The sequence below is a fragment of the Bombina bombina genome, chromosome 10 (genome assembly GCF_027579735.1).
Source record: "Bombina bombina isolate aBomBom1 chromosome 10, aBomBom1.pri, whole genome shotgun sequence".
NCBI lineage: Eukaryota > Metazoa > Chordata > Amphibia > Anura > Bombinatoridae > Bombina > Bombina bombina.
In genome coordinates, this window is record NC_069508.1 from 102801718 (window position 1) to 102829683 (window position 27966).

At 38.1% G+C, this 27966-nt stretch overlaps 1 protein-coding gene across 6 annotated transcripts in view; it reads right to left on the reverse strand.

Annotated features, from left to right (window-relative positions):
• Positions 1 to 27966, reverse strand: part of RALGPS2 (Ral GEF with PH domain and SH3 binding motif 2) — a 619002-nt gene that overhangs the window by 387665 nt on the left and 203371 nt on the right. For all 6 annotated transcript variants that reach the window (XM_053693284.1, XM_053693289.1, XM_053693287.1 and 3 more), the window contains one exon: positions 9186 to 9293. In XM_053693284.1, coding sequence (XP_053549259.1) covers positions 9186 to 9293 — 108 coding nt within the window. The remainder of the gene's footprint in view (positions 1 to 9185; positions 9294 to 27966) is intronic.

The following is a 27966-nucleotide window of genomic DNA, read 5'->3' on the forward strand; positions in this document are numbered from 1 at the left end:
TGAGAAGCCATCAAATCTATTTCTGGAAGACCCCACATCTGAACAACCTGAGAACACGCATCTGGATGGAGGGACCACTCCTCCGGACGTAAAGTCTGACGGCTGAGATAATCCGCTTCCCAATTGTCTATACCTGGGATATGAACCGCAGAGATTAGACAGGAGCTGGATTCCGTCCACGCAAGTATCCGGGATACTTCTTTCATAGCTTGGGGACTGTGAGACCCACCCTGATGATTGACATATGCCACCGTAGTGATATTGTCTGTTGGAAAACAAATTAACGGTTCTCTTTTCAACAGAAGCCAAATTTGAAGAGCCCTGAAAATCACACGGAGTTCCAAAATATTGATTGGCAATCTCGCCTCTTGAGATTTCCAAACCCCTTGTAATGTCAGAGATCCCCAAACAGCTCCCCAACCTGAAAGACTTGCATCTGTTGTGATCACAGTCCAGGTTGGACGAACAAAAGAGACCCCTAGAACTATACGATGGTGATCTAACCACCAAGTCAGAGATAGTCCAACATTGGGATTTAAGGATATTAATTGTGATATCCTTGTATAATCCCTGCACCATTGGTTCAGCATACAAAGCTGGAGAGGTCTCATATAAAAAAACGAGCAAAGGGGATCTTGTCCGATGCTGCAGTCATGAAACCTAATACTTCCATGCACATAGCTACTGAAGGGAATGACTGAGACCAATTTTAAACATCTCTTGTCTGTTAGAGACAGAGTCATGGACACTGAATCTATCTGCAAACCTAAAAAGGTGACCCTTGTCTGAGGAATCAAAGAACATTTTGGTAAATTGATCCTTCAACCATGTTTTCGAAGAAACAACACTAGTTGATTTGTGTGAGATTCTGCAGAACGTAAAGACTGAGCTAGTACCAAGATATCATCCAAATAAGGAAACACCGCAATACCCTGTTCTCTGATTACACAGAGTAAGGCACAGAGAACCTTCAAAAAGATTATTGGAGCTGTCACTAGGCCGAACGGAAGAGCGACAAATTGGTAATGCTTGTCTAGAAAAAAGAATCTCAGAAACTGATAGTGGTCTGTATGAATCGGAATATGAAGATAAACATCCTGTAAGTCTATTGTGGACATATAATGCCCTTGCTGAACAAAAGGCAGAATAGTCCTTATAGTCACCATTTTGAAAGTTGGCACTCTTACATAACGATTCAAAATTTTCAGATCCAGAATTGGCCTGAATTAATTTTCTTTCTTTGGGACAATGAATAGATTTGAATAAAACCCCAGATCCTGTTCCTGAAACGGAATTGGTATGATTACCCCTGAAAGCTCCAGGTCTGAAACACACTTCAGAAAAGCCTGAGTCTTTACTGGATTTGCTGGGATGTGTGAGAGAAAAAATCTTCTCATGGGAGGTCTTACTCTTAATCCTAATCGATACCCCTGAGAGACAATAATCAGAATCCATTGATTTCGGAAAGAATTAGTCAAAACATCCTGGAAAAATCTTAATCTGCCCCCTACCAGCTGAGCTGGAATGAGGGCCACACCTTCATGCGGACTTGGGGGCTGGCTTTGGTTTCTTAAATGGCTTGGATTTATTCCAATTTGAAGAAGGTTTCCAATTGGAAACAGATTCCTTGGGGGAAGGATTAGGTTTCTGTTCCTTAATTTGTCGAAAGGAACGAAAGCGGTTAGAAGCTTTAAATTTATCCTTAGGTCTTTTATCCTGAGGCAAAAACACTCCCTTCCCCCCAGTGACAGTTGAAATAATTGAATCCAACTGAGAACCAAATAATTTATTACCTTGGAAAGAAAGAGATAGCAATCTAGACTTAGAAGTCATGTCAGCATTCCAAAATTTAAAGGGACACTGTACCCAAATTTTTTCTTTTGTAATTCAGAAAGAGCATGCAATTTTAAGCAACTTTCTAATTTACTCCTATTATCAATTTTTCTGCGTTCTCTTGCTATCATTATTTGAAAAAGAAGGCATCTAAGCTTTTTTTTGGTTTCAGTACTCTGGACAGCACTTTTTTATTGGTGGATGAATTTATCCACCAATCAGCAAGGACAACCCAGGTTGTTCACCAAAAATGGGCCGGCATCTAAACTTACATTCTTGCATTTCAAATAAAGATACCAAGAGAATGAAGAAAATTTTATAATAGGAGTAAATTAGAAAGTTGCTTAAAATTTCATGCTCAATGTGAATCACGAAAGAAAATTTTTTGGGTACAGTGTCAAGCCACAAAGCTCTTCTAGCTAAAATAGCTAAAGACATAGACTTAACCTCAATTTTGATTATATCAAAAATAGCATCACAAATAAAATGATTGGCATGTTGAAGCAAGAGAACAATGCTAGACAAATCAGAATCCAATTCTTGTTGCGCTAAATGTTCCAACCAAAAAGTTGATGCGGCTGCAACATCAGCCAAAGAAATTGCTGGCCTGAGAAGATGACCAGACTATAAATAGGCTTTCCTTAGATAAGATTCAAGTTTCCTATCTAAAGGATCTTTAAAAGAAGTACTATCTTCCATAGGAATAGAAGTACGTTTAGCAAAAGTAAAGATAGCCCCATCAACTTTGGGGATCTTTTCCCAAAACTCCAATGTAACTGCTGGCAAAGGATACAATTTTTTAAACCTTGAAGAAGGAATAAAAGATGTACCAGGCCTATTCCATTCCTTAGAAATCATATCAGAAATAGCATCAGGAACTGGAAAAACTTCTGGGGTAACCACAGGAGGTTTATAAACAGAACTTAAACGTTTACTAGTTTTAATATCAAGAGGAGGATAATTCAGTATGTTGTCGGTCATTTGAAAATTCATCAAATTTATGAGAAGCTTTAAAAGACCTTTTACATTTATGAGAAGTTTTAAAAACATAATTTATGTAAGAACTTACCTGATAAATTCATTTCTTTCATATTAGCAAGAGTCCATGAGCTAGTGACGTATGGGATATACATTCCTACCAGGAGGGGCAAAGTTTCCCAAACCTCAAAATGCCTATAAATACACCCCTCACCACACCCACAATTCAGTTTAACGAATAGCCAAGAAGTGGGGTGATAAAAAAGTGCGAAAGCATATAAAATAAGGAATTGGAATAATTGTGCTTTATACAAAATCATAACCACCACAAAAAAAGGGCGGGCCTCATGGACTCTTGCTAATATGAAAGAAATGAATTTATCAGGTAAGTTCTTACATAAATTATGTTTTCTTTCATGTAATTAGCAAGAGTCCATGAGCTAGTGACGTATGGGATAATGACTACCCAAGATGTGGATCTTTCCACACAAGAGTCACTAAAGAGGGAGGGATAAAATAAAGACAGCCAATTCCTGCTGAAAATAATCCACACCCAAAATAAAGTTTAACGAAAAACATAAGCAGAAGATTCAAACTGAAACCGCTGCCTGAAGTACTTTTCTACCAAAAACTGCTTCAGAAGAAGAAAATACATCAAAATGGTAAAATTTAGTAAAAGTATGCAAAGAGGACCAAGTTGCTGCTTTGCAGATCTGGTCAACCGAAGCTTCATTCCTAAACGCCCAGGAAGTAGATACTGACCTAGTAGAATGAGCTGTAATTCTCTGAGGCGGAATTTTACCCGACTCAACATAGGCAAGATGAATTAAAGATTTCAACCAAGATGCCAAAGAAATGGCAGAAGCTTTCTGGCCTTTCCTAGAACCGGAAAAGATAACAAATAGACTAGAAGTCTTACGGAAAGATTTCGTAGCTTCAACATAATATTTCAAAGCTCTAACAACATCCAAAGAATGCAACGATTTCTCCTTAGAATTCTTAGGATTAGGACATAATGAAGGAACCACAATTTCTCTACTAATGTTGTTGGAATTCACAACTTTAGGTAAAAATTCAAAAGAAGTTCGCAACACCGCCTTATCCTGATGAAAAATCAGAAAAGGAGACTCACAAGAAAGAGCAGATAATTCAGAAACTCTTCTAGCAGAAGAGATGGCCAAAAGGAACAAAACTTTCCAAGAAAGTAAATTAATGTCCAATGAATGCATAGGTTCAAACGGAGGAGCTTGAAGAGCTCCCAGAACCAAATTCAAACTCCAAGGAGGAGAAATTGACTTAATGACAGGTTTTATACGAACCAAAGCTTGTACAAAACAATGAATATCAGGAAGAATAGCAATCTTTCTGTGAAAAAGAACAGAAAGAGCAGAGATTTGTCCTTTCAAAGAACTTGCGGACAAACCCTTATCTAAACCATCCTGAAGAAACTGTAAAATTCTCGGTATTCTAAAAGAATGCCAAGAAAAATGATGAGAAAGACACCAAGAAATATAAGTCTTCCAGACTCTATAATATATCTCTCGAGATACAGATTTACGAGCCTGTAACATAGTATTAATCACGGAGTCAGAGAAACCTCTTTGACCAAGAATCAAGCGTTCAATCTCCATACCTTTAAATTTAAGGATTTCAGATCCTGATGGAAAAAAGGGCCTTGTGACAGAAGGTCTGGTCTTAACGGAAGAGTCCACGGTTGGCAAGAGGCCATCCGGACAAGATCCGCATACCAAAACCTGTGAGGCCATGCCGGAGCTACCAGCAGAACAAACGAGCATTCCTTCAGAATCTTGGAGATTACTCTTGGAAGAAGAACTAGAGGCGGAAAGATATAGGCAGGATGATACTTCCAAGGAAGTGATAATGCATCCACTGCCTCCGCCTGAGGATCCCGGGATCTGGACAGATACCTGGGAAGTTTCTTGTTTAGATGGGACGCCATCAGATCTATTTCTGGAAGTTCCCACATTTGAACAATCTGAAGAAATACCTCTGGGTGAAGAGACCATTCGCCCGGATGCAACGTTTGGCGACTGAGATAATCCGCTTCCCAATTGTCTACACCTGGGATATGAACCGCAGAGATTAGACAGGAGCTGGATTCCGCCCAAACCAAGATTCGAGATACTTCTTTCATAGCCAGAGGACTGTGAGTCCCTCCTTGATGATTGATGTATGCCACAGTTGTGACATTGTCTGTCTGAAAACAAATGAACGATTCTCTCTTCAGAAGAGGCCAAAACTGAAGAGCTCTGAAAATTGCACGGAGTTCCAAAATATTGATCGGTAATCTCACCTCCTGAGATTCCCAAACTCCTTGTGCCGTCAGAGATCCCCACACAGCTCCCCAACCTGTGAGACTTGCATCTGTTGAAATTACAGTCCAGGTCGGAAGCACAAAAGAAGCCCCCTGAATTAAACGATGGTGATCTGTCCACCATGTTAGAGAGTGTCGAACAATCGGTTTTAAAGATATTAATTGAGATATCTTCGTGTAATCCTTGCACCATTGCTTCAGCATACAGAGCTGAAGAGGTCGCATGTGAAAACGAGCAAAGGGGATCGCGTCCGATGCAGCAGTCATAAGACCTAGAATTTCCATGCATAAGGCTACCGAAGGGAATGATTGTGACTGAAGGTTTCGACAAGCTGTAATCAACTTTAGACGTCTCTTGTCTGTTAAAGACAGAGTCATGGACACTGAATCCATCTGGAAACCCAGAAAGGTTACCCTTGTCTGAGGAATCAAAGAACTTTTTGGTAAATTGATCCTCCAACCATGATCTTGAAGAAACAACACAAGTCGATTCGTATGAGATTCTGCTAAATGTAAAGACTGAGCAAGTACCAAGATATCGTCCAAATAAGGAAATACCACAATACCCTGTTCTCTGATTACAGACAGCAGGGCACCGAGAACCTTTGTAAAAATTCTTGGAGCTGTAGCTAGGCCAAACGGCAGAGCCACAAATTGGTAATGCTTGTCCAGAAACGAGAATCTCAGGAACTGATAATGATCTGGATGAATCGGAATATGCAGATATGCATCCTGTAAATCTATCGTGGACATATAATTCCCTTGCTGAACAAAAGGTAAGATAGTCCTTACAGTTACCATCTTGAACGTTGGTATCCTTGACAATCAATACAAACAACAGCTGGAGAAATAGCTACCAAAAGTTTACAGCAGATACACTTAGCTTTGGTAGATTCAGCACTTGACAGCGATTTTCCTGTAGTATCTTCTGGCTCAGATGCAACGTGAGACATCTTGCAATATGTAAGAGAAAAAACAACATATAAAGCAAAATTGATCAAATTCCTTAAATGACAGTTTCAGGAATGGGAAAGAATGCCAAAGAACAAGCTTCTAGCAACCAGAAGCAATAAAAAATGAGACTTAAATAATGTGGAGACAAAAGTGACGCCCATATTTTTTCGCGCCAAATAAGACGCCCACATTATTTGGCGCCTAAATGCTTTTTGGCGCCAAAAATGACGCCACATCCGGAACGCCGACATTTTTGGCGCGAAATAACGTCAAAGAATGACGCAACTTCCGGCGACACGTATGACGCCGGAAACGGAAATAGAATTTTTGCGCCAAAAAAGTCCGCGCCAAGAATGACGCAATAAAATGAAGCATTTTCAGCCCCCGCGAGCCTAACAGCCCACAGGGAAAAAGTCAAATTTTAAGGTAAGAAAAAATGGTCAAATCAAAATGCATTATCCCAAATATGAAACTGACTGTCTGAAAATAAGGAAAGTTGAACATTCTGAGTCAAGGCAAATAAATGTTTGAATACATATATTTAGAACTTTATAAACAAAGTGCCCAACCATAGCTTGGAGTGTCACAGAAAATAAGACTTACTTACCCCAGGACACTCATCTACATATAGCAGATAGCCAAACCAGTACTGAAACGAGAATCAGCAGAGGTAATGGTATATATAAGAGTATATCGTCGATCTGCAAAGGGAGGTAAGAGATGAATCTCTACGACCGATAACAGAGAACCTATGAAATAGACCCCTTAGAAGGAGATCACTGCATTCAAATAGGCAATACTCTCATCACATCCCTCTGACATTCACTGCACGCTGAGAGGAAAACCGGGCTCCAACTTGCTGCGGAGCGCATATCAACGTAGAATCTAGCACAAACTTACTTCACCACCTCCATCGGAGGCAAAGTTTGTAAAACTGAATTGTGGGTGTGGTGAGGGGTGTATTTATAGGCATTTTGAGGTTTGGGAAACTTTGCCCCTCCTGGTAGGAATGTATATCCCATACGTCACTAGCTCATGGACTCTTGCTAATTACATGAAAGAAAGACATTTTACGTTTATTAGAAGGCGGGATGGCAGACAGAGCCTTCTGAATAGAATCAGAAATATAATCTTTTAAATTCACAGGTATATCTTGTACATTAGATGTTGAAGGAACAAGAACAGGAAATGACTATTACTGATGGACACATTTTCTGCATGTAAAAGCTTATCATGACAACTATTACAAACCACAGCTGGAGAAAAAATCTCCACAAGTTTACAAAAAATGCACTTAGCTTTGGTAGAACTGTTATCAGACAGCAGGATTCCAACAGTGATTTCTGAACAGGATCAGATTGAGACATCTTGCAAATGTAACAGAAAAAACATATAAAGCAAAATTATCATTTTCCTTATATGGCAGTTTCAGGACTAGGAAAAAGAAAATGCAAACAGCATAGCCCTCTGACATAGAAATAGGCAAGAGGCATATAGAAATGGGGTTTAAAATAATGAAAATATTTGGCGCCAAGTATGACGCACAACAAACAAATTTTTTTGGCGCTAACAACATCCGGAAATGAAACCTTGTGAAAGGACTCGGCGTAAACTAAGACGCCGGAAATGACGAATTTGCGTCATCCAACGTAATTTTGCACCAAAAAATCTCGCGCCAAAATTTACGCAATATACTTTGGCATTTTGCGCCCTCACGAGCCTAATTTTTCCTGCGAAATAAAAGATCAGTCAATTGAAAAAAAGACTATACCCCAGATAAGAATTTTTTTTTCTAAAATGCATTTCCCAGATATGAAACGGACAGTCTGCAAAAGGAAATATACTGAAAAGTACAATATATAAGTACAATACATATATTTAGAACTTTATATAAATGCATAAAGTGCCAAACCATAGCTGAGGTGTCTTAAGAAATAAAAAACATACTTACTAAAAGACACCCATCCACATATAGCAGATAGCCAAACCAGTACTGAAACGGTTATCAGTAGAGGTGAAGGAATATGAGAATATATCGTCGATCTGAAAAGGGAGGTAGGAGATGAATCTCTACGACCGATAACAGAGAACCTATGAAAGATCTCCCGTGAGGAAAACCATTGCATTCAATAGGTGATACTCCCTTCACATCCCTATAACATTCACTGTACTCAGAGGAATCGGGCTTCAAAATGCTGAGAAGCGCATATCAACGTAGAAATCTTATCACAAACTTACTTCACCACCTCCATAAGAGGCAAAGTTTATAAAACTGAATTGTGAGTGTAGTGAGGTGTGTATTTATAGGCATTTTGAGGTTTGGGAAACTTTGCCCCTCCTGGTAGGATTGTATATCCCATACGTCACTAGCTCATGGACTCTTGCCAATTACATGAAAGAAAGTATATTTATTCAAACATGCATAAAATAAAAGGTAGCAAAGGGTCTGACGCATTTCAGCTCCAGAAATTGTGCCGTAATCATAGACCATAGTTTAAAGGGATAGGAAAGTCCAAATTAAACTTGCATGATTCAGATAGGCATGTCATTTTAAGACACTTTTAAATTCACTTCTATTTTCAAATGTGCTTCGTTCTCTTAGTATCCAGTGTTAAAAAATGAATATGCACATATCAAACACTAGTGGGAGCTGCTGCTAATTGGTGCCTGCACACATTTGTCTCTTGTGATTGGCTAAATAGATATTTTCAGCTTCCTGTCAGTAGTGCAATGCTGTCCATTCAGCAATGGATAACAAGAAAATGAAGAAAATTTGATAATGGGATTAAATTGGAAAGTTGTTTAAAATTGTATGTTCTATCTGAATCATAAAAGAAAATTTTGGGGTTTACTATCCCTTTAATGCTACCGGGTCAAGGTTTAAATACACTACTGGAGTCATGGAAACAGTAAACACATACATATAAAAGACAGTCACGGTTATTACATAATCTCATGAAATCTATACATGTATTCCTCATATTATTGTATACAATTTTCACTGCCTAAGTTGCTTATATTTACAATGTACTGAGCCGTGCAGAATGAATGGAAAAAAAACAAAAAAATAAAAACAACAACTTACAGCATATTCTTCTGGGGTAACCATCAGAACGTCAAACACAACTGCATCAAAGCTTTTCTTCAGCTCAGACGAGCCCTTGTCACTTAAAGACTCTGAGCTGCTGCTTTTCTGATGGAAAGAAAAAAAACGTATTAATGTAATATAATTATCAGTTATTTCTTAGTATAAATTATAAGACAGATAGCAAACTGACTATTGAATAAAATAATTGCTTAGCACTTAAAATAATAATAATATATATATATATAATATAGTTCCTTCAACCTATCAACCCTCAGAAACATACGATTTTTATTTAGGACAAATTATTTATTTATTTTTACATATTTTATGAAAAAATATTTTCAAGTTTTTGCTGCAATGACACTAACTCATGAAAACAGTTACTGGAAATGTTAGTGGAAGCGGTCACACTTCAATGTGCACTATTGCTATTATTTTTATCAGTTATCTGTAGAGCGTCAACAGGTTCTACTATAACAGAAGTATAAAACGCATTTATAAGAGCAAATGGGTGGAGGGTCCTGCCAAGAGTTGCACTACTGTAAATCATCTCATGAAAGATGCATAACACAGCTGGTCTTGTAGGCTTACATGTGAAGAGGGTTCAAGGGGATGGCAAAAGAGGTGAGGAACTGAGGTAAGAAAAAGTTAAAAAGACTTGTGGAGTGAGGCAGAGAGTTCCACAAGATATGGGCCATTCAGGAGTAGTGCAGTAGACAGGGAATGTGAGGAGGTAACAAGACAGGAAAGAAGGGGGTCTTGAGTAGAGCGAAGGGGTCAGGAGGGAGAGTATCTGGAGACAAGGTCAGAGTTATAGTGGGGAGCAGTGTTATCAAAGGCCTTGAATGTTAGGGTAGGATTTTTATTCTGGAGCTGTAAAGATAATAATAAAGAACAAGAGGGGCGCCTCATGTGTGCATCAATATATTCATATACTGTATGTGAAATCAAAGAAAAAAAGCCAAATGGGTACTCACCATTGGCCATAGTACACTTATGTACTAGCAGGAGCTGGCTGGTATCTTCAGGTGTACCAGCTAAACCTCTCCAGGTGCAGAGTAGATCGTGCAGGGGGATCTTAGTCACAATATGTGCTGATGGATAGTCAGAAGAAGTGTGTAAAACTGCTCTATCAATTGTAGATGCAGAGTTTCCTTTGTGGTAAGTTTTTGTGTAATCCTCATTCCTCTAGCTATTTAACACACATTTGGGACTGTTCTAAGTGCTTTTTATACAAACAATTTCTTGTGAAAAACATTCTATATGTTCAGAGTAAGAGGTTAGGTGGTGTCTGAAGATACCAGCCAGCTCCTACTAGTACATAAGTGTACTTTGGCTAATTGTGAGTACCCATTTGGCTTTTTTTATTTGATTTCACATATATGGATATATTGATGCACACATGAAGCGCCCCTCTTGTTCTTTATTATTATCTATACAGCTCTGGCTTTGTCTATGAGGAGGAGAGCAGCCTAACTAATTGCTTCATTGTGAGATCATCTGGTACACCCTAAGACTCCAGCCTGCACCTACCAGTACATAAGTGTACTATAGTCGCATGTGAGTACCCACTTGGCTTACTTGATTTACATTACTATATAGCATATTGATATGCACATGAGGCGCCCCTCTTGTTCTCTTTATTTTTTATTCTGGAGGCAAGAGGAAGGAAAGAGGAAGGGATTAGCAGAGAGGTGCAGCAGATGAAGAGCGACATAAGGAAGACAAGCCGGAAAGAGGCATTCAATATGGATTGTAAAGGAGATAGATGGCAGATAGGGAGACCAGAGAGGACAGAGTTGCAATAGTTAAGGTGGGAAATGATGAGAGTGGATTGAAATCTTAGTTATGTCTTGTGTGACAAAGTGGCAAAATGTAAGTTTTTTTTTAAAGTTAAAAGAGCATGAAATCGGCCAAAGACTTGATGTGAGGAGCGAACTAAAGATCTGAGTCAAGTGTGACACCAAGGCATCAAGCATGATTCATTTGGGATAAGGACTTCAAAAACCACAATGTAGCAGGAATTAAATGTTAAGAAAGTAAATTTAAAATTACTTTCATGAGACAGAACAGGCAATTTGCTTCCGTTATCAAATTTGTTCACTTGTTTTCTCTTTTTTTTTTTTTATTTTTTTTTTTTTAACAATAAACCTAGGTAGGCTGATAGGAGCCCAGGAGCATGCACGTGTTCTTAGAGCACTCTATGTTACCATAGTTTAAAACAAAGTTTAAGCTAGCTACAAACTGCTGCCACATGCACTATCTTAAGCTCCTGTGAGACAATTTGATAATAGAAGCAAAATTTAAAAAAAAAAAAAATCTTTTAAAATTAAATGCTGTATTTATTTTATTTTTAAATGAGCTTTATTAGCACTTTCATAAGGCACAAAAAAATAATACAGCATTGCAATGTCATCAGAGGGGAACATTCAAGATACAATGTATACAACTAATCAATGGACCGCAACCCCTTAATCGTAGTGAGGTACAGGATTCAAGATTGAGACTGACGATGTTAACTGAAAAAGGTAGAGTCCATTTGCCCACTTGTAGAATTTAGACGTCAGTGTTCCCCTTAGTGCTGGGATGTATTGTCCGTATGCAAGTCTAAGCTCAAGGTTTTCCTTTTTTATATGCTATTATACAAGTGTCTCTCCTGAATCCTTTCTGCTTCTTAGAGGATGGGTTTAGTAATATTGTCAAAACATTTGTAAACATTTGGGGCTAACATGCCCTCTTGTTTTAGTACGAAATGTGTTTCTAAACATGAACAAAAAACAAAAAGTACAGATTCCTTTTCCTACTATTAATTTCAGCTGCCTTTTCTATAGTTAGCATACCCCCTAGTCTATTCAGTAGTGGAGCGAAGTGACTATACATCCTGGGAAGGGGAAAAGCGGAGAGGGAAAAAGAGGGACGAAAAAAGCAACAGACATCTTTGATAATGTAAGGAGTCTAGGGTATATAGCCCTCGAAACACCCCGAACTGGGATTAAATGCTGGAATTTAATCGTAAAAAAGTTTAATTTTGACGTTACAATCCCTTTAAGGTGAGGTTTGCAGTAAACTTTTGGCTGCTATAGAGAGATGTGACATACTGCAACACCAACTATTGAACAACAAGGTTTAACAAGACTAATCCGGAAATAATATAACTAGGGTGGTTTTAGACCAGGAGTGGCAAAGCAATATCATGATGAATACCCAAATCCACTTCAACCTTAGTCTACCACCATACTGCTTGGTTTCACCGGCTGCAAATGTTTGCTTTTAAATCCATTTGCTATATCAATTGTTAGATATCATTTTTAAACATATAACATATTTAAGACTTTGCTCAGGTGTATTAAAATAGTTTACAAACGTTTCCTTTATGTTGTCATTTGAAATAACTTTTTGCCTGCTAAAAAGTAACAACCTATACTGAAAATTTAAATACTGCAGTGATTGGTACAAAAAGCTATGTAAACAAGAGACAGCACCACCCAGTGTGTGTGTGTGTGGGGGGGGGGGGGGGGGGGGGAGATTGGCACTAGAATAACCATTTTCAATTATTATTATTAGTTATTTGTAGAGCTCCAACAGATTCCGCAGCGCTATATGTTCCCTCTAAGTATTGGACTTTGTGTATACAGCTAAGGAGCATTTGTGTATATATATATATATATATATATATATATATATATATATATATATATATATATATATATATATATATATATATATATATAAAAGATAAGAGGAAGTCTATTCTCCCTGTAAGAACAGCCAATTTGATTAGGTTGTCATTTCCCAAAGATGTTATACTCTGTAGTTGGTATAACAAGTCACTGAAAACAATTTTGCAGTACACTACCCCTTTAAAAAGGTACATTGTACACTGGATTTTTCTTTGCATTAATGTTTTGTAGATGATTCAGTTATATAGCCCATCAGGAAGTGTTTTTGTAAAAATGTATAGTTTTGCTTATTTTTAAATCTTGTGCTGATTTTCAGACTCCTAAACCAAGCCCCAAAGTTTAAGATGTATACAGATGTCTACAGATTCCTGGGTGTGTAATGTGTCTTTTCATATGCAGGGGAGTGGGGAGTGTCTGCCTGTTCCTGTTTTTCTAGCCTCTTTCACTGGATGTCCCAGCCTAACCTCATCAACAGTGCTAAACTGGGATCTTCTAAGTAAGCTTTTAAAAGGTTTTATACTGGATTTTTATATCAATATCTGTGCATAGTCATCTTTATAGTAGTGTCTATTACATGCAGTTATAGGAAAATGTGTGTACACTGTCCCATTAAAGGTTCTTTTATAGTTTCTTTGCCCATAAGTTCACAAGATTAATTACCATTTTGGGCAAGTACAAGTTGCAATATCTGGAGGTACTGCAGGTGAGAGCGTTGTACACAGAAGCAAGCTCATACACCTAGGCAGTAAGATTAACTTGCTTCAGTAAAGCTAAAAAGTTACACGAATTCTATGTGCACATACATTGAATTATCTTAACGTGATTGTTGTTTTTTTTTCTTTTTTTAAATATTTTTATTGAGGTTGTTAAGGAAAAAAAAACAAAAAAAACATGGTACAAGCAAATAAAAACTTGGTTTCAAAAAGCATAGAATAATCACAATATAATATACACATTAAGTGTCACACTATGCCAACAGTTAATCTCCCAATTATACAGTTATAAGATAACCTCAGATTTTTAATTTAAGAAGAGTCCCCTTGAAATATAAGATAAAGTTGTAAACATTGACTTCCCTTATATAGAAAATAGAAGCCTCTCTTGGACCTCCTGAAAGGACTTTGAGACATAAAAGGGAGTTTTAGGGGAAACAAAGAAAATAACAAAATGGGCCACTTTTGGACCCCAAATGCAAACAGCTGGTTTGGGAAATAGCATACTTTAAGTACATTTGATGTACATGGAAAACATTTACTTAAGCCCATAATAAGAAAAAAAAACTATATTGACATTTGAATCTTCCAGTATTTAGAATATAAATTGCACTATACACTTCTAACATAGTAAGGAGAAAGAGCATACCAAGAAGTCTGTCATCCATAAACATGTTATAATGGGTAGTTTCTATTACTGACAAGATACTAACAAGCACCACAAAGGAGAACTCTGCAGATTGAAAACTCCAGTGTTATATTTATTACCAGCTCATAATCTAGGAAGGGAAAAGGGAATAGCTGTGCTAGTTTTACCCCTATGACCAGATTTATAGTGGCATGAAAAGTATCTTGCTGGTAGCTATATGTCCAACTCCATAGAGTAATGTTTATAAATCTGTTGCGTGCCAGCAATAGTAGGTATTTCGGGGAATATGGAGAAAAACAAGAACCGTACAAGTAGTATTGGGATAGGTCTCCTAGTATATGTCCCGACTATACTTATGGTGTCGACATACCCCTTAGTAAAAACAGATGCCCTCTGACATTTTTAACTTAATCTGCAACAATATGCCATGTGTGTGTATGACTGTTCACCCTGAACTAGAGATAGCGATCACCTCATTCCATCTTCAGCCAGGATCTCACCGACCAAGATTGGGCCGTGCACAAGATACAACCGGCCTGAAGCCATTATGGTCAGCTGCATGAGAAGTCGTATCTAAGAGCCCCCAGAATCAAAGGTAAGCTGGCATAAAGTTCCGTGGGGGGTGTCCTGTTCGGCAACACCACCGTGCGAGCGCAGCCTGTTCAGAAAGTGATTATGACTTGTAGAGGGGATTTTCTCTGTCTTAGCCCATGTCCCCTCTGCAGTGTGTACCGGGTGATAAACAGGCTTTACCTCATACTGCTTCCACTCCCTTCTAGGCACCCTCCAGACGCTGTGGACCTGTGCCATCTTGTTTGTGTCTCTGAGGCTTAGTGAAGTCGCCTCTTGGTCAGGGGGAGCAACAGCCAAACCAGCGCAAGCATCAGCTTCCGGATCTCTAAACTTTGGGTTCTTCACGGAGGAGTGCACTGTTAACACTCTCGTGTCCAGGCCACCACCGGAACCTTTAGCCAGAGGATTGTTTGCTGGTAAGCTCACATTCTGTAGTGCCTTAGTCGGACCATGGGTTTGGGGTAGTTTGGCAAGCTTAGACTGTACTCCCGAGCACTTGTGACCCTGTCAGGCTTCTCCCCCGACCCTCTTGCCAGCAAATGTTGATGTCCAATTTGCTTAGTGAGCTTACGAAGGTCACTCCATTCGGCATTCAAGGCTTGTAGTAACTTCTCGTAATGCTCATTTAACAAGCTTGTCACGGCCTCGAGTAATATGTTAGCTCCAGACGCCATCTTATATAGGTGCGTGTATGAATAGAGAGGCTGTCAATTCTCCCTTTATCCGTAGCGCATAGCTAGTATGATATTATATGGTCCCAGATCAAAAAAGCATCAATAGTAGTAAGTAGTACTACTCGTAACCCCAGTCTCCTAGGGGGGGAATATGCGGCAGCCCCGGCTCCACAAACCGGCAAACACAGTGTGAATGCAGCAGCCGTGAGGCCTAACTGTAGAACATAGGCAAAGATTAATCCAGAGAGTTCCTCCCAGGGATGACAAATTCTTGAATCCTGTAGTAGTTAGCTGTGAAGTAGACTCAGTTTTAGAGGAAAACAATAAAATTATCGTGTAGAACTCAAAGTAGAGCCAGGAGCTCCCTCAAGACACGTCTTGCCGCTACAGCTGTAGGCTCCGCCCCCAAAGTGATTGTTTTTAAGACTGTGGATAGTCCAACTTTAACGCACAATTGACTGTGGAATCTTGAATAAGAAAGTAAACGGAGAATTTGTAAACAGATTGCCTGTATAAGGAGCAGCTCTCGTGTTTAAACATATTTTAAAGGAACTTTAAAGGGAATTAACCCTGAAACTAAAAGATACAATTTGCCAATATTGGTTCTCAGTTTCATTTGGAGGCATATTCGGAATCAAAAAGGACACTTTGTATATTGTTTGGATTGAATATTTAACAAATTGCTGCTGATGTATTAGATAGAGGGTCTTTTAAAGTCATATCTTAGGGAGAATATTATTGTTTTAAATTCACAGATGCATTTTCTGATATAATTTTTTATGTTTTTATTGATGTTTTTTGATGGATGAGTGTTATGAATGAGGTGCGTTGAATGAATATTATTGTATTTCTATTTATATAGTTATCGATTTTTTAGTGCTAAGACTGCAGAAACCAATAATAAAATAGTATTTGGAATTCACCTCTAAGAGAATCCTTTTCATTCACTCGGCTAAATTATTGAAGTATATCACTCACAACAGAAGGCCAATCCATATATAAATATTTATATATCTGTTCCTATTTTTGAAAAACATTCCCACAGCTTAGAGCGCCATCTACAAATTCCATTTGAAAAATTTGTTCTTTTATTACTGTCAGGGAAGGAGGCAGTCATCGTAGATTGGCTAGGTGGGTCTAGCTTAGCGCTTCACACACACACTTACACTATAATTTGGCACCTTTAAAATTTGGGATGCAAAAGTAATATAGTATAGCACTCCCCCCCAATCACCCCTGCAGAAGTGCTAATGACTGTAACCCTGCTACATTCTGGTTTGTAACTGAAGTTGCAGCAGTTTTAAGATGAAATGTTTTAGTTGCTTATTTTTAGCCTTGTGACATTTTTATTACAACATTTCTACTCTTTTTCTTCTCAACAATTCACTAAATTAAAAACAGACTAAAAATATAATTGGAGAAAAAAATGAGGCCTAATGAGCCTTCATAAGTTTGCACAAATATGAAAGTAATTTATCTTGTGTATAAATTTTGCTTGCTCTCATTCTCATGAAAACATACAATTCATAATTAGTAGGTATGTGGTAACCCAACACATATGAGATCATGAATGGAAAAATACCTCTTGCCTAGGTTCTAAGAAGATCAGATATACATTGTTGTCAGCTAAAAAACATTACCTGATAAATTTGTTTCTTTCATATTGTCAAGAGTCCATGAGCTAGTGACGTATGGAATATACAATCCTACCAGGAGGGGCAAAGTTTCTTAAACCTCAAAATGCCTATAAATACAACCCTCACCACACCCACAATTCAGTTTAATGAATAGCCAAGTAGTGGGGTGATAAAAAAAAAAAGGAGTAAAAAGCCTCAAAAAAGGAATTGGAAATATAAATTGTGCTTTATACAAAAAACATAACCACCATAAAAAGGGTGGGTCTCATGGACTCTTGCCAATATGAAAGAAATGAATTTATCAGGTAAGTTCTTACATAAATTATGTTTTCTTTCATGTAATTAGCAAGAGTCCATGAGCTAGTGACGTATGGGATAGTAATACCCAAGATGTGGAACTCCACAGAAGAGTCACTAGAGAGGGAGGGATAAAAATTAACAGCAATTTTCCGCTGAAGAAAATTAAATCCACAACCAAAAGAATAAGTTTTTCTCATAATTAAAAAGAAAAAAAACTTAAAACATAAGCAGAGGAATCAAACTGAAACAGCTGCCTGAAGAACTTTTCTACCAAAAACTGCTTCTGAAGAGGCAAACACATCAAAACGGTAGAATTTAGTAAATGTGTGCAAAGAAAACCAAGTCGCTGCTTTGCAAATCTGATCAACTGAAGCTTAATTCTTAAAAGCCCACAAAGTGGAGACTGATCTAGAAGAATGAGCTGGGATTCTCTGAGGCGGGGCCTGACCAGACTCCAAATAAGCCTGATGAATCAAAAGCTTTAACCAAGATGCCAAGGAAAAGGCAGAAGCTTTCTGACCTTTCCTAGAACCAGAAAAGACAACAAATAGACTAGAAGTCTTCCTAAAACCTTTAGTAGCTTCAACATAATATTTCAAAGCTCTTACAACATCCATAGAATGTAAGGATCTCTCCAAAGAATTCTTAGGATTAGGACACAAAGAGGGGACAACAATTTCCCTATTAATGTTGTTAGAATTCACAACTTTAGGTAAAAATTTAAATGAAGTCCGCAAAACTGCCTTATCTTGATGAAAAATCAGAAAAGGTGACTCACAAGAAAGAGCAGATAATTCAGAAACTCTTCTAGCAGAAGAAATAGCCAAAAGGAACAACACTTTCCAAGAAAGTAGTTTAATATCCAAAGAATGCATAGGCTCAAAAGGAGGAGCCTGTAAAGCTTTCAAAACCAAATTCAGACTCCAAGGAGGAGAGATTGGTTTAATGACAAGCTTGATACGATCCAATGGCTGATCAAAACAGTGAATATCAGGAAGCTTAGCAATCTTTCTGTGAAATAAAAACAGAAAGAGCAGAGATTTGTCCCTTCAAGGAACTTGCAGACAAACCTTTATCCAAACCATCCTGAAGAACCAGTAAAATTCTAGGAATTCTAAAAGAATGCCAGTAGAATTTATGAGAAGAACACCATGAAATATAGGTCTTCCAAACTCGATAATAAATCTTCCTAGAAATAGATTTACGAGCCTGTAACGTATCAATCACTGAGTCAGAGAAACCTCTATGACTAAGCACTAAGCGTTCAATATCCATACCTTCAAATTTAATGATTTGAGATCCTGATGGAAAAACGGTCCTTGAGACAGAAGGTCTGGTCTTAAAGGAAGTGGCCAAGGTTGACAACTAGACATCTGGACAAGGTCCGCATACCAGAACCTGTGAGGCCATGCTGGTGCTACCAGAAACACAAATGAATGTTCCATGATGATCTTGGAGATCACTCTTGGAAGAAGAACTAGAGGCGGGAAGATATAAAGCAGGTTGGTAAAACCAAGGAACTGCTAATGCATCCACCGACTCCGCCTGAGGATCCCTGGACCTGGAAAGGTACCTGGGAAGTTTCTTGTTTAGATGGGAAGCCATCAGATCTATTTCTGGAAGACCCCACATCTGAACAATCTGAAAAAACATCTGTATGGAGCGACCACTCCCCGGATGAAAAGTCTGACGGCTGAGATAATCCAGTTCCCAATTGTCTACACCTGGGATATGTACCGCAGAAACACAAGAGCTGGATTCCGCCCAAGCAAGTATCCAAGATACTTCTTTCATAGCTAGGGGACTGCGAGTCCCACCCTGACGATTGACATATGCCACAGTTGTGATATTGTCTGTCTGAAAACAAATGAATGGTTCTCTCTTCAACAGAGGCCAAACCTGAAGAGCCCTGAAAATAGCACAGAGTTCTAAAATATTGATTGGTAACCTTGCTTCTTGAGATTTTCAAACCCCTTGTGATGTCAGAGATCTCCAGACAGCTCCCCAAACTGAAAGACTTGCATCTGTTGTGATTACAGTCCAGGTTGGACGAACAAAAGAGGCCCCTTGAATTATACGGTGGTGATCTAACCACCAAGTCAGAGAAAGTTGAACATTGGGATTTAAGGATATTAATTGTGATATCTTTGTATAATCCCTGCACCATTGATTCAGCATACAAAGCTGGAGAGGTCGCATATGAAAACGAGCAAAGGGGATTGCGTCCGATGCTGCAGTCATGAGACCTAAAACCTCCATGCACATAGCCACTGAAGGGAATGATTGAGACTGAAGGTTCTGATAAGCTGAAACCAATTTCATTTGTCTCTTTTCTGTTAGAGTCAGAGTCATGGACACTGAATCTATCTGGAAACCTAAAAAGGTGACCCTTTCTCAGGAATCAAGGAACTTTTTGGTAAATTGATCCTCCAACCATGTCTTTGAAGAAACAACACTAGTTGATTCGTATGAGATTCGGCAAAATGTAAAGACTGAGCTAGTACCAAGATATTGTCCAAATAAGGAAACACTGCAATACCCTGTTCTCTTATTACAGAGAGTAGGGCACCAAGAACTTTTGAAAAAATTATTGGAGCTGTCGCTAGGCCAAATGGAAGCGCGACAAATTGGTAATGCTTGTCTAGAAAAGAGAATCTCAGAAACCAATAGTGGTCTGGATGAATCGGAATATGAAGATCTGCATCCTGTAAGTTTATCATGGACATATAATGACCTTGCTGAACAAAAGGCAGAATAGTCCTTATAGTCACCATTTTGAAAGTTGGTACTCTTACAAAACGGTTCAAAATTTTCAGATCCAGAACTGGCCTGAATAAAACTCTTTCGGACAATAAATAGATTTGAATAAAACCCCAGACCCAGTTCCTAAAATACGGAACTGGTATAATTACCCCTGAAAGCTCTAGATCTGAAACACACTTCAGAAAGGCCTGAGCCTTCACTGGATTTGCTAGAACGTGTGAGAGAAAAAAATCTTCTCACAGGAGGTCTATTCGATACCCTTGAGAGACAATGCTCTGAATCCATTGATTTTGGACAGAATCTGCCCAAATGTTTTGGGAAAATTTTATTCAGCCCCCCACCAGCTGAGCTGGAATGAGGGTTGCACCTTCATGCAGACTTGGGGGCTGGCTTTGGTTTCCTAAAAGGCTTGGACTTATTCCAACTTGAAGAGGGTTTCCAATTGGAAGCAGACTCTTTGGGGGAAGGATTGGTTTTCTGTTCCTTATTCTGTCGAAAAGAACGAAAACAATTAGAAGCTTTATATTTACCCTTAGATCTTTTATCCTTAGGTAAAAAAAAACTCCCTCCCCCCCCCCCCCAGTAACAGTTTAAATAATTGAATCCAACTGAGAACCAAATAAATTGTTACCTTGGAAAGAAAGAGATAGTAATCTAGACTTGGATACCACTTCAGCATTCCAATATTTGAGCCACAAAGCTCTTCTAGCTAAAATAGCTAAAGACATAGATTTAACATCAATTTTGATGATATGAAAAATATCACAGATAAAATGATTAGCATGCTGAAGCAAGTGAACAATGCTAGACAAATCAGGATCCGTTTCCTGTTGCGCTAAACTTTCCAACCAAAAAGTTGATGCAGCTGCACATCAGCCATAGAAACGGCAGGCCTGAGAAGATAGCCAGAATATAAATAAGCTTTCCTTAGATAAGAATCAAGTTTCCTATCTAAAGGGTCCTTAAAGGAAGTACTATCTGCCATAGGGATAGTAGTACATCTGGCAAGAGTAGAAATAGCCCCATAAAATTTGGGGATTTTTTTCCCAAAACTCCAATCTAATTGCTGGCAAGGGATACAACTTTTAAAACCTAGCAGAAGGAATAAAAGAAGTACCAGGCCTATTCCATTCCTTTGAAATCATATCAAAAATAGCATCAGGAACTGGAAAAACCTCTGGAGTAACCACAGGAGGTTTATAAATAGAATTTAAATGTTTACTAGTTTTAATATCAAGAGGACAAGTTTCTTCAATATCCAAAGTAATCAACACCTCTTAACAAGGAACGAATATACTTCATCTTAAAGAGATAAGTAGATTTGTCAGTGTCAATATCTGAGGTAGGATCTTCTGAATCAGATAGATCCTCATCAGAGGAGGATAATTCAGTATGTTGTCGGTCATTTGAAATTTCATCAACTTTATGAGAAGTTTTAAAAGACCTTTTACGCCTATTAGAAGGTGGAATAGCAGACAAAGCCTTCTGAATCGCATTAGCAATAAAATCTTTTATATTCACAGGGATATCATGTACTCTAGATGTTGAAGGAATAACAGGCTTTTACTAGTACTGATGGATACATTCACTGCATGTAAAAGCTTATGACAACTATTACATACTACAGCTGGAGTTATAATCTCCGCTAATTTACAACAGATGCACTTAGCTTTGGTAGAACTGTTATCAGGCAGCAAGGATCCAACAGTGGTTTCTGAGACAGGATCAGATTGAGACATCTTGCAAATGTAAGAGAAAAAACAACATATAAAGCAAAATTATCAATTTCCTTATATGGCAGTTTCAGGAATGGGAAAAAAATGCAAACAGCATAGCCCTCTGAGCATAGAAAAAGGCAAGAAGCATATAGGAAGTGGGGTTTAAATAATTAAATTAATTGGCGCCAAGTATGACGCACAACGCGAAATGATTTTTTTTGGCGCTAACATTCGGAAATGACGCAACTCGCGTCATGGCAGATGCAACCTTACAAGGAAACCCTGGGTCAACTAAGACGCCGGAAATGACTAATTTGCGTCACCGAACGTACCTTCGCGCCAAAAAACGTTTTACGCCAAGAATGACGCAATAAACATCAGCATTTTGTGACCTCTCAAGCCTAACTTTGAAAAGATTTCCTGTGAGGAAAACCATAGAATCAATAGGTGATTCTCCCTTCACATCCCTCTGACATTCACTGTACTCTGAGAGGAAACGGGCTTCAAAATGCTGAGAAGTGCATATCACAGAAGAAAATCAAGCACAAACTTCACCACCTCCATAGGAGGCAAAGTTTGTAAAACTGAATTGTGGGTGTGGTGAGGGGTGTATTTATAGGCATTTTGAGGTTTAGGAAACTTTGCCCCTCCTGGTAAGATTGTATATCCCATACGTCACTAGCTCATGGACTCTTGCCAATTACATGAAAGAAATGCCAACTTACAAATGCCAAAACTTTTACAAGTAGATTCTTCTCTTAACTTCACAATAGGACTCCGTTCACTAAAAAACAGGATGGCAGAACTCCCAGCTAGGAAACCTGTCCTCTTGTGCTCCGGGCTTGTGAGGAGGCATTAGTCCCCTGCAGTTATTGCAAAAGCACTTGTGCGACAGTAGGACTTGTCATTCTTCCCGTACAAATTAGTTCAAGATGATTTCACTCCTCTACCTCTGAGCTGTTGGATATGTTAGGAAGCAGCAGTCTGAAAACCACTTGCTCTTAAAGGGACAGTATAAACTAATTTTTATTTAACTGCATATAATAGAAACTACTATAAAGTGGACCTGAAAGATGCATACCTCTACATTAAAATCCCCTGGGGGCCGCATTTGGCAGGAAGGTTCTTCAAGAGGTGGTGCCTGGTAAATAGAAGCATGCCTTGCTTTTGTCCCACCAAACTTTTTCATGGACTCCACAGCTTGGGTGTTGGTTCCCAAGAGTAAGATTCTTGTGAACTCTCACTGCCATTAGAAAGAAAATATTTATTCTTACCTGAAAAAATAATTTTCCAGTCCACAAACCAGCCCATTTATTTCCGGTGGCAGCAGTCCTACTTTGCACCTCTTTACACCTTTATCCAATATAATAGTGGAGAGAACAGCACAACAATAGAGGAGTGCACGTAGGATATGAGGGCACTGCCAGGTCCCCAAATAATGTATGAACACAAATCCTCAGCACTCCAGAATTCTTTTATGGCAATTTATTGATACAAAGTAGCGATGTTTGGGGGTCACAGCCCCTTATTCATGCTTGATACTTCAATAGTTACAGTGTTACCTTTTAAACCTTTCACTTTGGCGCCAATGCACCTGGAGTGGAGCTCTACTGGCAGCCTATCAGTATTACATTCAATAGAAAACTTTATTACACATATGTACACATATATTAAAAACATTAGACCCTAATGGTAAATACTAAAACCTAGAAACAGATGCTGATAGATTTACTATATGGATCATTACATTTTATATGGCATAACAGAACTGAAGAAACAGTCATTTAGAAATAGCAAGACTGGTCATAATCTCTATTAAGGCCCCTAGGGGCCAGAGTTTCCAATTTGTGGATCTATCACATTTCCTTTTGTTTAAGGAGACGCTCCCTGTCTAGACCACTCCTATTGGGCTTAATGTGGTCTATAACCTGCCATCTAAGTTGGCTAGTATTGTGCCCTTTTTCAAGGAAGTGTCTAGAGAGGGGAGCCTCAAGGTTCTCACATCTGATGTTAGAGCGATGTTGGCTCATTCTATCCCTGACCTTACGGGTCGCCTCCCTGATGTATACCATGGAACAAGGACAATTAATTAGATAGACCACATAGGTGGTCTCACAAGTAAAGTAGCCTCTTATGCCATATTTTGTACCACTATATGGGTGATGAAAATTTGTACCCCTTATTATAGAATTGCAACTCGTTCTTTACCCTTTTATGGGCCATTAATGGGGGTTCTTCAAATTGAACTACACCCTTGTTGCAATCCTTAAGGATATGCCAATTCTGTCTAATAAGACTAGCAATTGTATCACTTAATGGATTGTACTGGCTGACAAATACCATTATGTTTTCCTTATTCCTATGTGTTATTTCTCTGGTTTTGTATAATGTCTCTATAGTTGTATCTAGAAGTTTAGGGGGATAACCTCTATCAGTGAATTTTTTTGCCATTTCTTTCAGTCTAATCTTCTTTCTGTCTTTATCACTCACAATTCTGTTAACCCTGAGGAACTGGCTTTTGGGTAAGGAATCAACTAGTGGTCTAGGTTGAAAGCTAAATTATTTTTATCCGTGTCTTTCACATATAGATCAAACTCTAAGTGATGTCCAGACTTGTATATTTTTGTGTCCAAAAATGGTACCGATTCCTCACTGTAACCGACAGTGAACTCCAAGTCTCTTACTTTAGAATTTTGATCCCTTAAAAATTGTAGTAAGGATTTCACGTTGCCCCACCATACGCCAAGCACATCGTCTATGTACCGCCACCAAATGGCACTATATTGTTTGAATAAATTATTCTCATAGACCATGCTTTCCTCAACCTCATTCATGAAGAGGTTGGCGTATGATGGGGCCACGTTGGAACCCATTGCCGTCCCCTTGGTCTGAACAAACCATTGATCCTGTAAGAGGAAATAATTCCAATAAAGGATAAGCCTAAACAGTTCCTCAATGAAGTCTGTCTGTTCATAAGAATATCTCTTGTTCACCAATAGATTTTTGCTGATAATGGCTATGCCAGTTTCATGATTTATGGAAGTATACAAGCTTCTGACATCCATGGTGAACAAGAGATATTTATCATTTGGAAAATCTAATGCTTTTGCCTTCTCTAAAAAGTGATTGGTATATTTAAGGTAGCTAGACATTTTTACCACCTCTGGTTGTAGTATTCTATCAATAAATTTAGAGATGTTGGTATAAATGCAGTCCACACTAGAGACTATAGGCCTACCTGGTGGCCTTTGGTTGTCCTTATGGACCGTATAGAAAATGGGGTTTTGTGGGAGGAGATATAGAGGAAATCAAACAAATTTTTATCTATTATACCTTTATCTAGTGCTTTTCTTTAGGATTGCTGTAATTTTCTTTTGAATGTTATGTAGGGGATTATTTTTAAGCTTTTTATAAGTATTAGTGTCTCCCAATTGTGACATAACTTCTTGTATATAGTATGTTTTATCTAACAAGACTGTGGCCCCTCCCTTGTCAGCCCCCTTAAATATGATATTTTGATTTTCCTTTAATTTACTTAATGTACAACACTCATCCCTGGTGAAATTTGTTAATTTCACTCTTTGACCCCTTTGCCATATTTTCGTGTGATCTTTATTTTTATATTCACATTTTAATTTTGTTACCCCGTTTTCAATTAAATTAATAAAGGTGTTTACACTATGGTTATTCATATTTAGATTAAAATCTACCCTTCTTACGTAGTCCCAGATTTTTTAGAGACCATTCATTCACATTGTTATTAACATTACTTACACCATAGCTGCTGTTAAACCACACTAATTTAATATTTCAATATAGTTTTTGGAGATCTTTATCCAATTCAAAAAAATCTGTATCTTGGTACGGCCAAAATGAAAGTCCTTTGTTCAGTAGATTTAATTAATTGGTGGTAAGGGAATAACTTGAAGCATTAATTACAGTATCATGTCCCTCTTGGCCAGTATAATTACAGTCAGTGTAATGTCCTGTTACCTTTTTGAGTTCTTCTTCATCTTGCGGTCTGATCTCGGTACATCGCTTGCTGTTCCTGTGGTGTTTGCAGCTCCCCCCCTGTGGCGGCAGCGTTCTCCTCGCCGCTGCTTGACTCCAAAGGGGAGGATCCTTCCGATGACGTGTCCGGTACACTGGATTCACTAGTCGTACCTCCATGACGTTGCCATTTCTCTTTACGTGGATAGGTCCTGTGTCTGCCTCTGGGCCCCTGTGCCTGTTGGTTACCATAGTTACCGGAACGCCACCAATAGACTCTGCCTTGACGATAATCTTTATCATCTTTGGAATTTCAACAACTTGGTATCCTTTATGATCTTTTGTTCTCCTTTGATTTTTGTTTTAATCCTTTTCTCCATTGTATCAAAATCTTTCGTAGACAGAGTTAAGGAGTTCTTCTCTGTATTTTTTTTTTAATAATATTTTTATTGAGGTCAAAAAGCATAATTAACACAATTGAAAACATAAATCGAATATTCAAGACATATCTGAAGTGGATTTTAAAAGTCCTCATTTTTCTTCCCCTTATATCAATATGTAAGGCCACTTTTGGACCTGCGTAGCAATATAAGTCAGAGTCCAAGGGGTTGTGATTTAAACATGAAAGAAAACATTTAAAGGGACACTGTACCCAAAAAAATTCTTTCGTGATTCAGATTGAGCATGAAATTTTGAGCAACTTTCTAATTTACTCCTATTATCAAATTGTCTTCATTCTCTTGGTATCTTTATTTGAAATGCAAGAATGTAAGTTTAGATGCCAGCCCATTTTTGGTGAACAACCTGGGTTGTCCTTGCTGATTGGTGGATAAATTCATCCACCAATAAAAAATTGCTGTCCAGAGTACTGAAACCAAAAAAAAGCTCAGATGCCTTCTTTTTCAAATAATGATAGCAAGAGAAAGAAGAAAAATTGATAATAGGAGTAAATTAGAAAGTTGCTTAAAATTGCATGCTCTTTCTGAATTACAAAAGAAAAAATTTGGGTTCAGTGTCCCTTTAAAGAAAAGGTGCATCTAAGCCAATATTACTGCTGATATAGCTAAACAATCTAGTTATCAAGATGCACCTGCCTAAGCCAGACATTTTTATAGTGCGAGAAACAAAAGTTATATAAAAGGCAATAAAACAGACATCTTATAGTTAATACGGTTAATATATTAGGGAAATAAAAATATGTTTATCCATTGTATTCTGTAAGGGAATTCTGGTTATGGCACAGGGTCTTACTATTGGTAATTTGAGCTTGTATGGTCTACATCATAAAATTCTTATAGTCTAAAATCTTATAATCTAAAGTTTAAGACAAATATTGACGCCTGGTTAAATTGTCGGAACACAATTCTCCATCATGGCCTCGGCCGCGGGCCACAACAGTGAATCCTATCTAAGGTACAGAGTTCCAGTGGTCACTGTTATATATAAGGCACATGTACCTATCTATTATAATTTCCTGTACATAAGACCCACGTCTTTGTGGCGTTGTAATAGAGGTTTGGTTTGTCTAGGTTTTCATACTAGTATGCATTGGGCGATTAAGGATCACATCGGGATTAATGTTGAGCTAAGAGGTTTCCCTACCATTTTATAATACTGTATCTAGCGGTATACAAACAGATGTCATGTAATTATTAGCTTAAAGGGACACTGTACCCAAATAATTTCTTTCGTGATTCAGATTGAGCATGAAATTTTAAGCAACTTTCTAATTTACTCCTATTATCACATTTTCTTCATTCTCTTGGTATCTTTATTTGAAATGTAAGAATGTAAGTTTAGATGCCGGCCCATTTTTGGTGAACAACCTGGGTTGTCCTTGCTGATTGGTGGATAAATTCATCCACCAATAAAAAAGTGTGGTCCAGAGTACTGAAACCAAAAAAAAGCTTAGATGCCTTCTTTTTCAAATAATGATAGCAAGAGAACGAAGAAAAATTGATAATAGGAGTAAATTAGAAAGTTGCCTAAAATTGCATGCTCTTTCTGAATTACAAAAGAAAAAATTTGGGTACAGTGTCCCTTTAACTACTATTATCTACTAACATTGCTGGAATGGACCT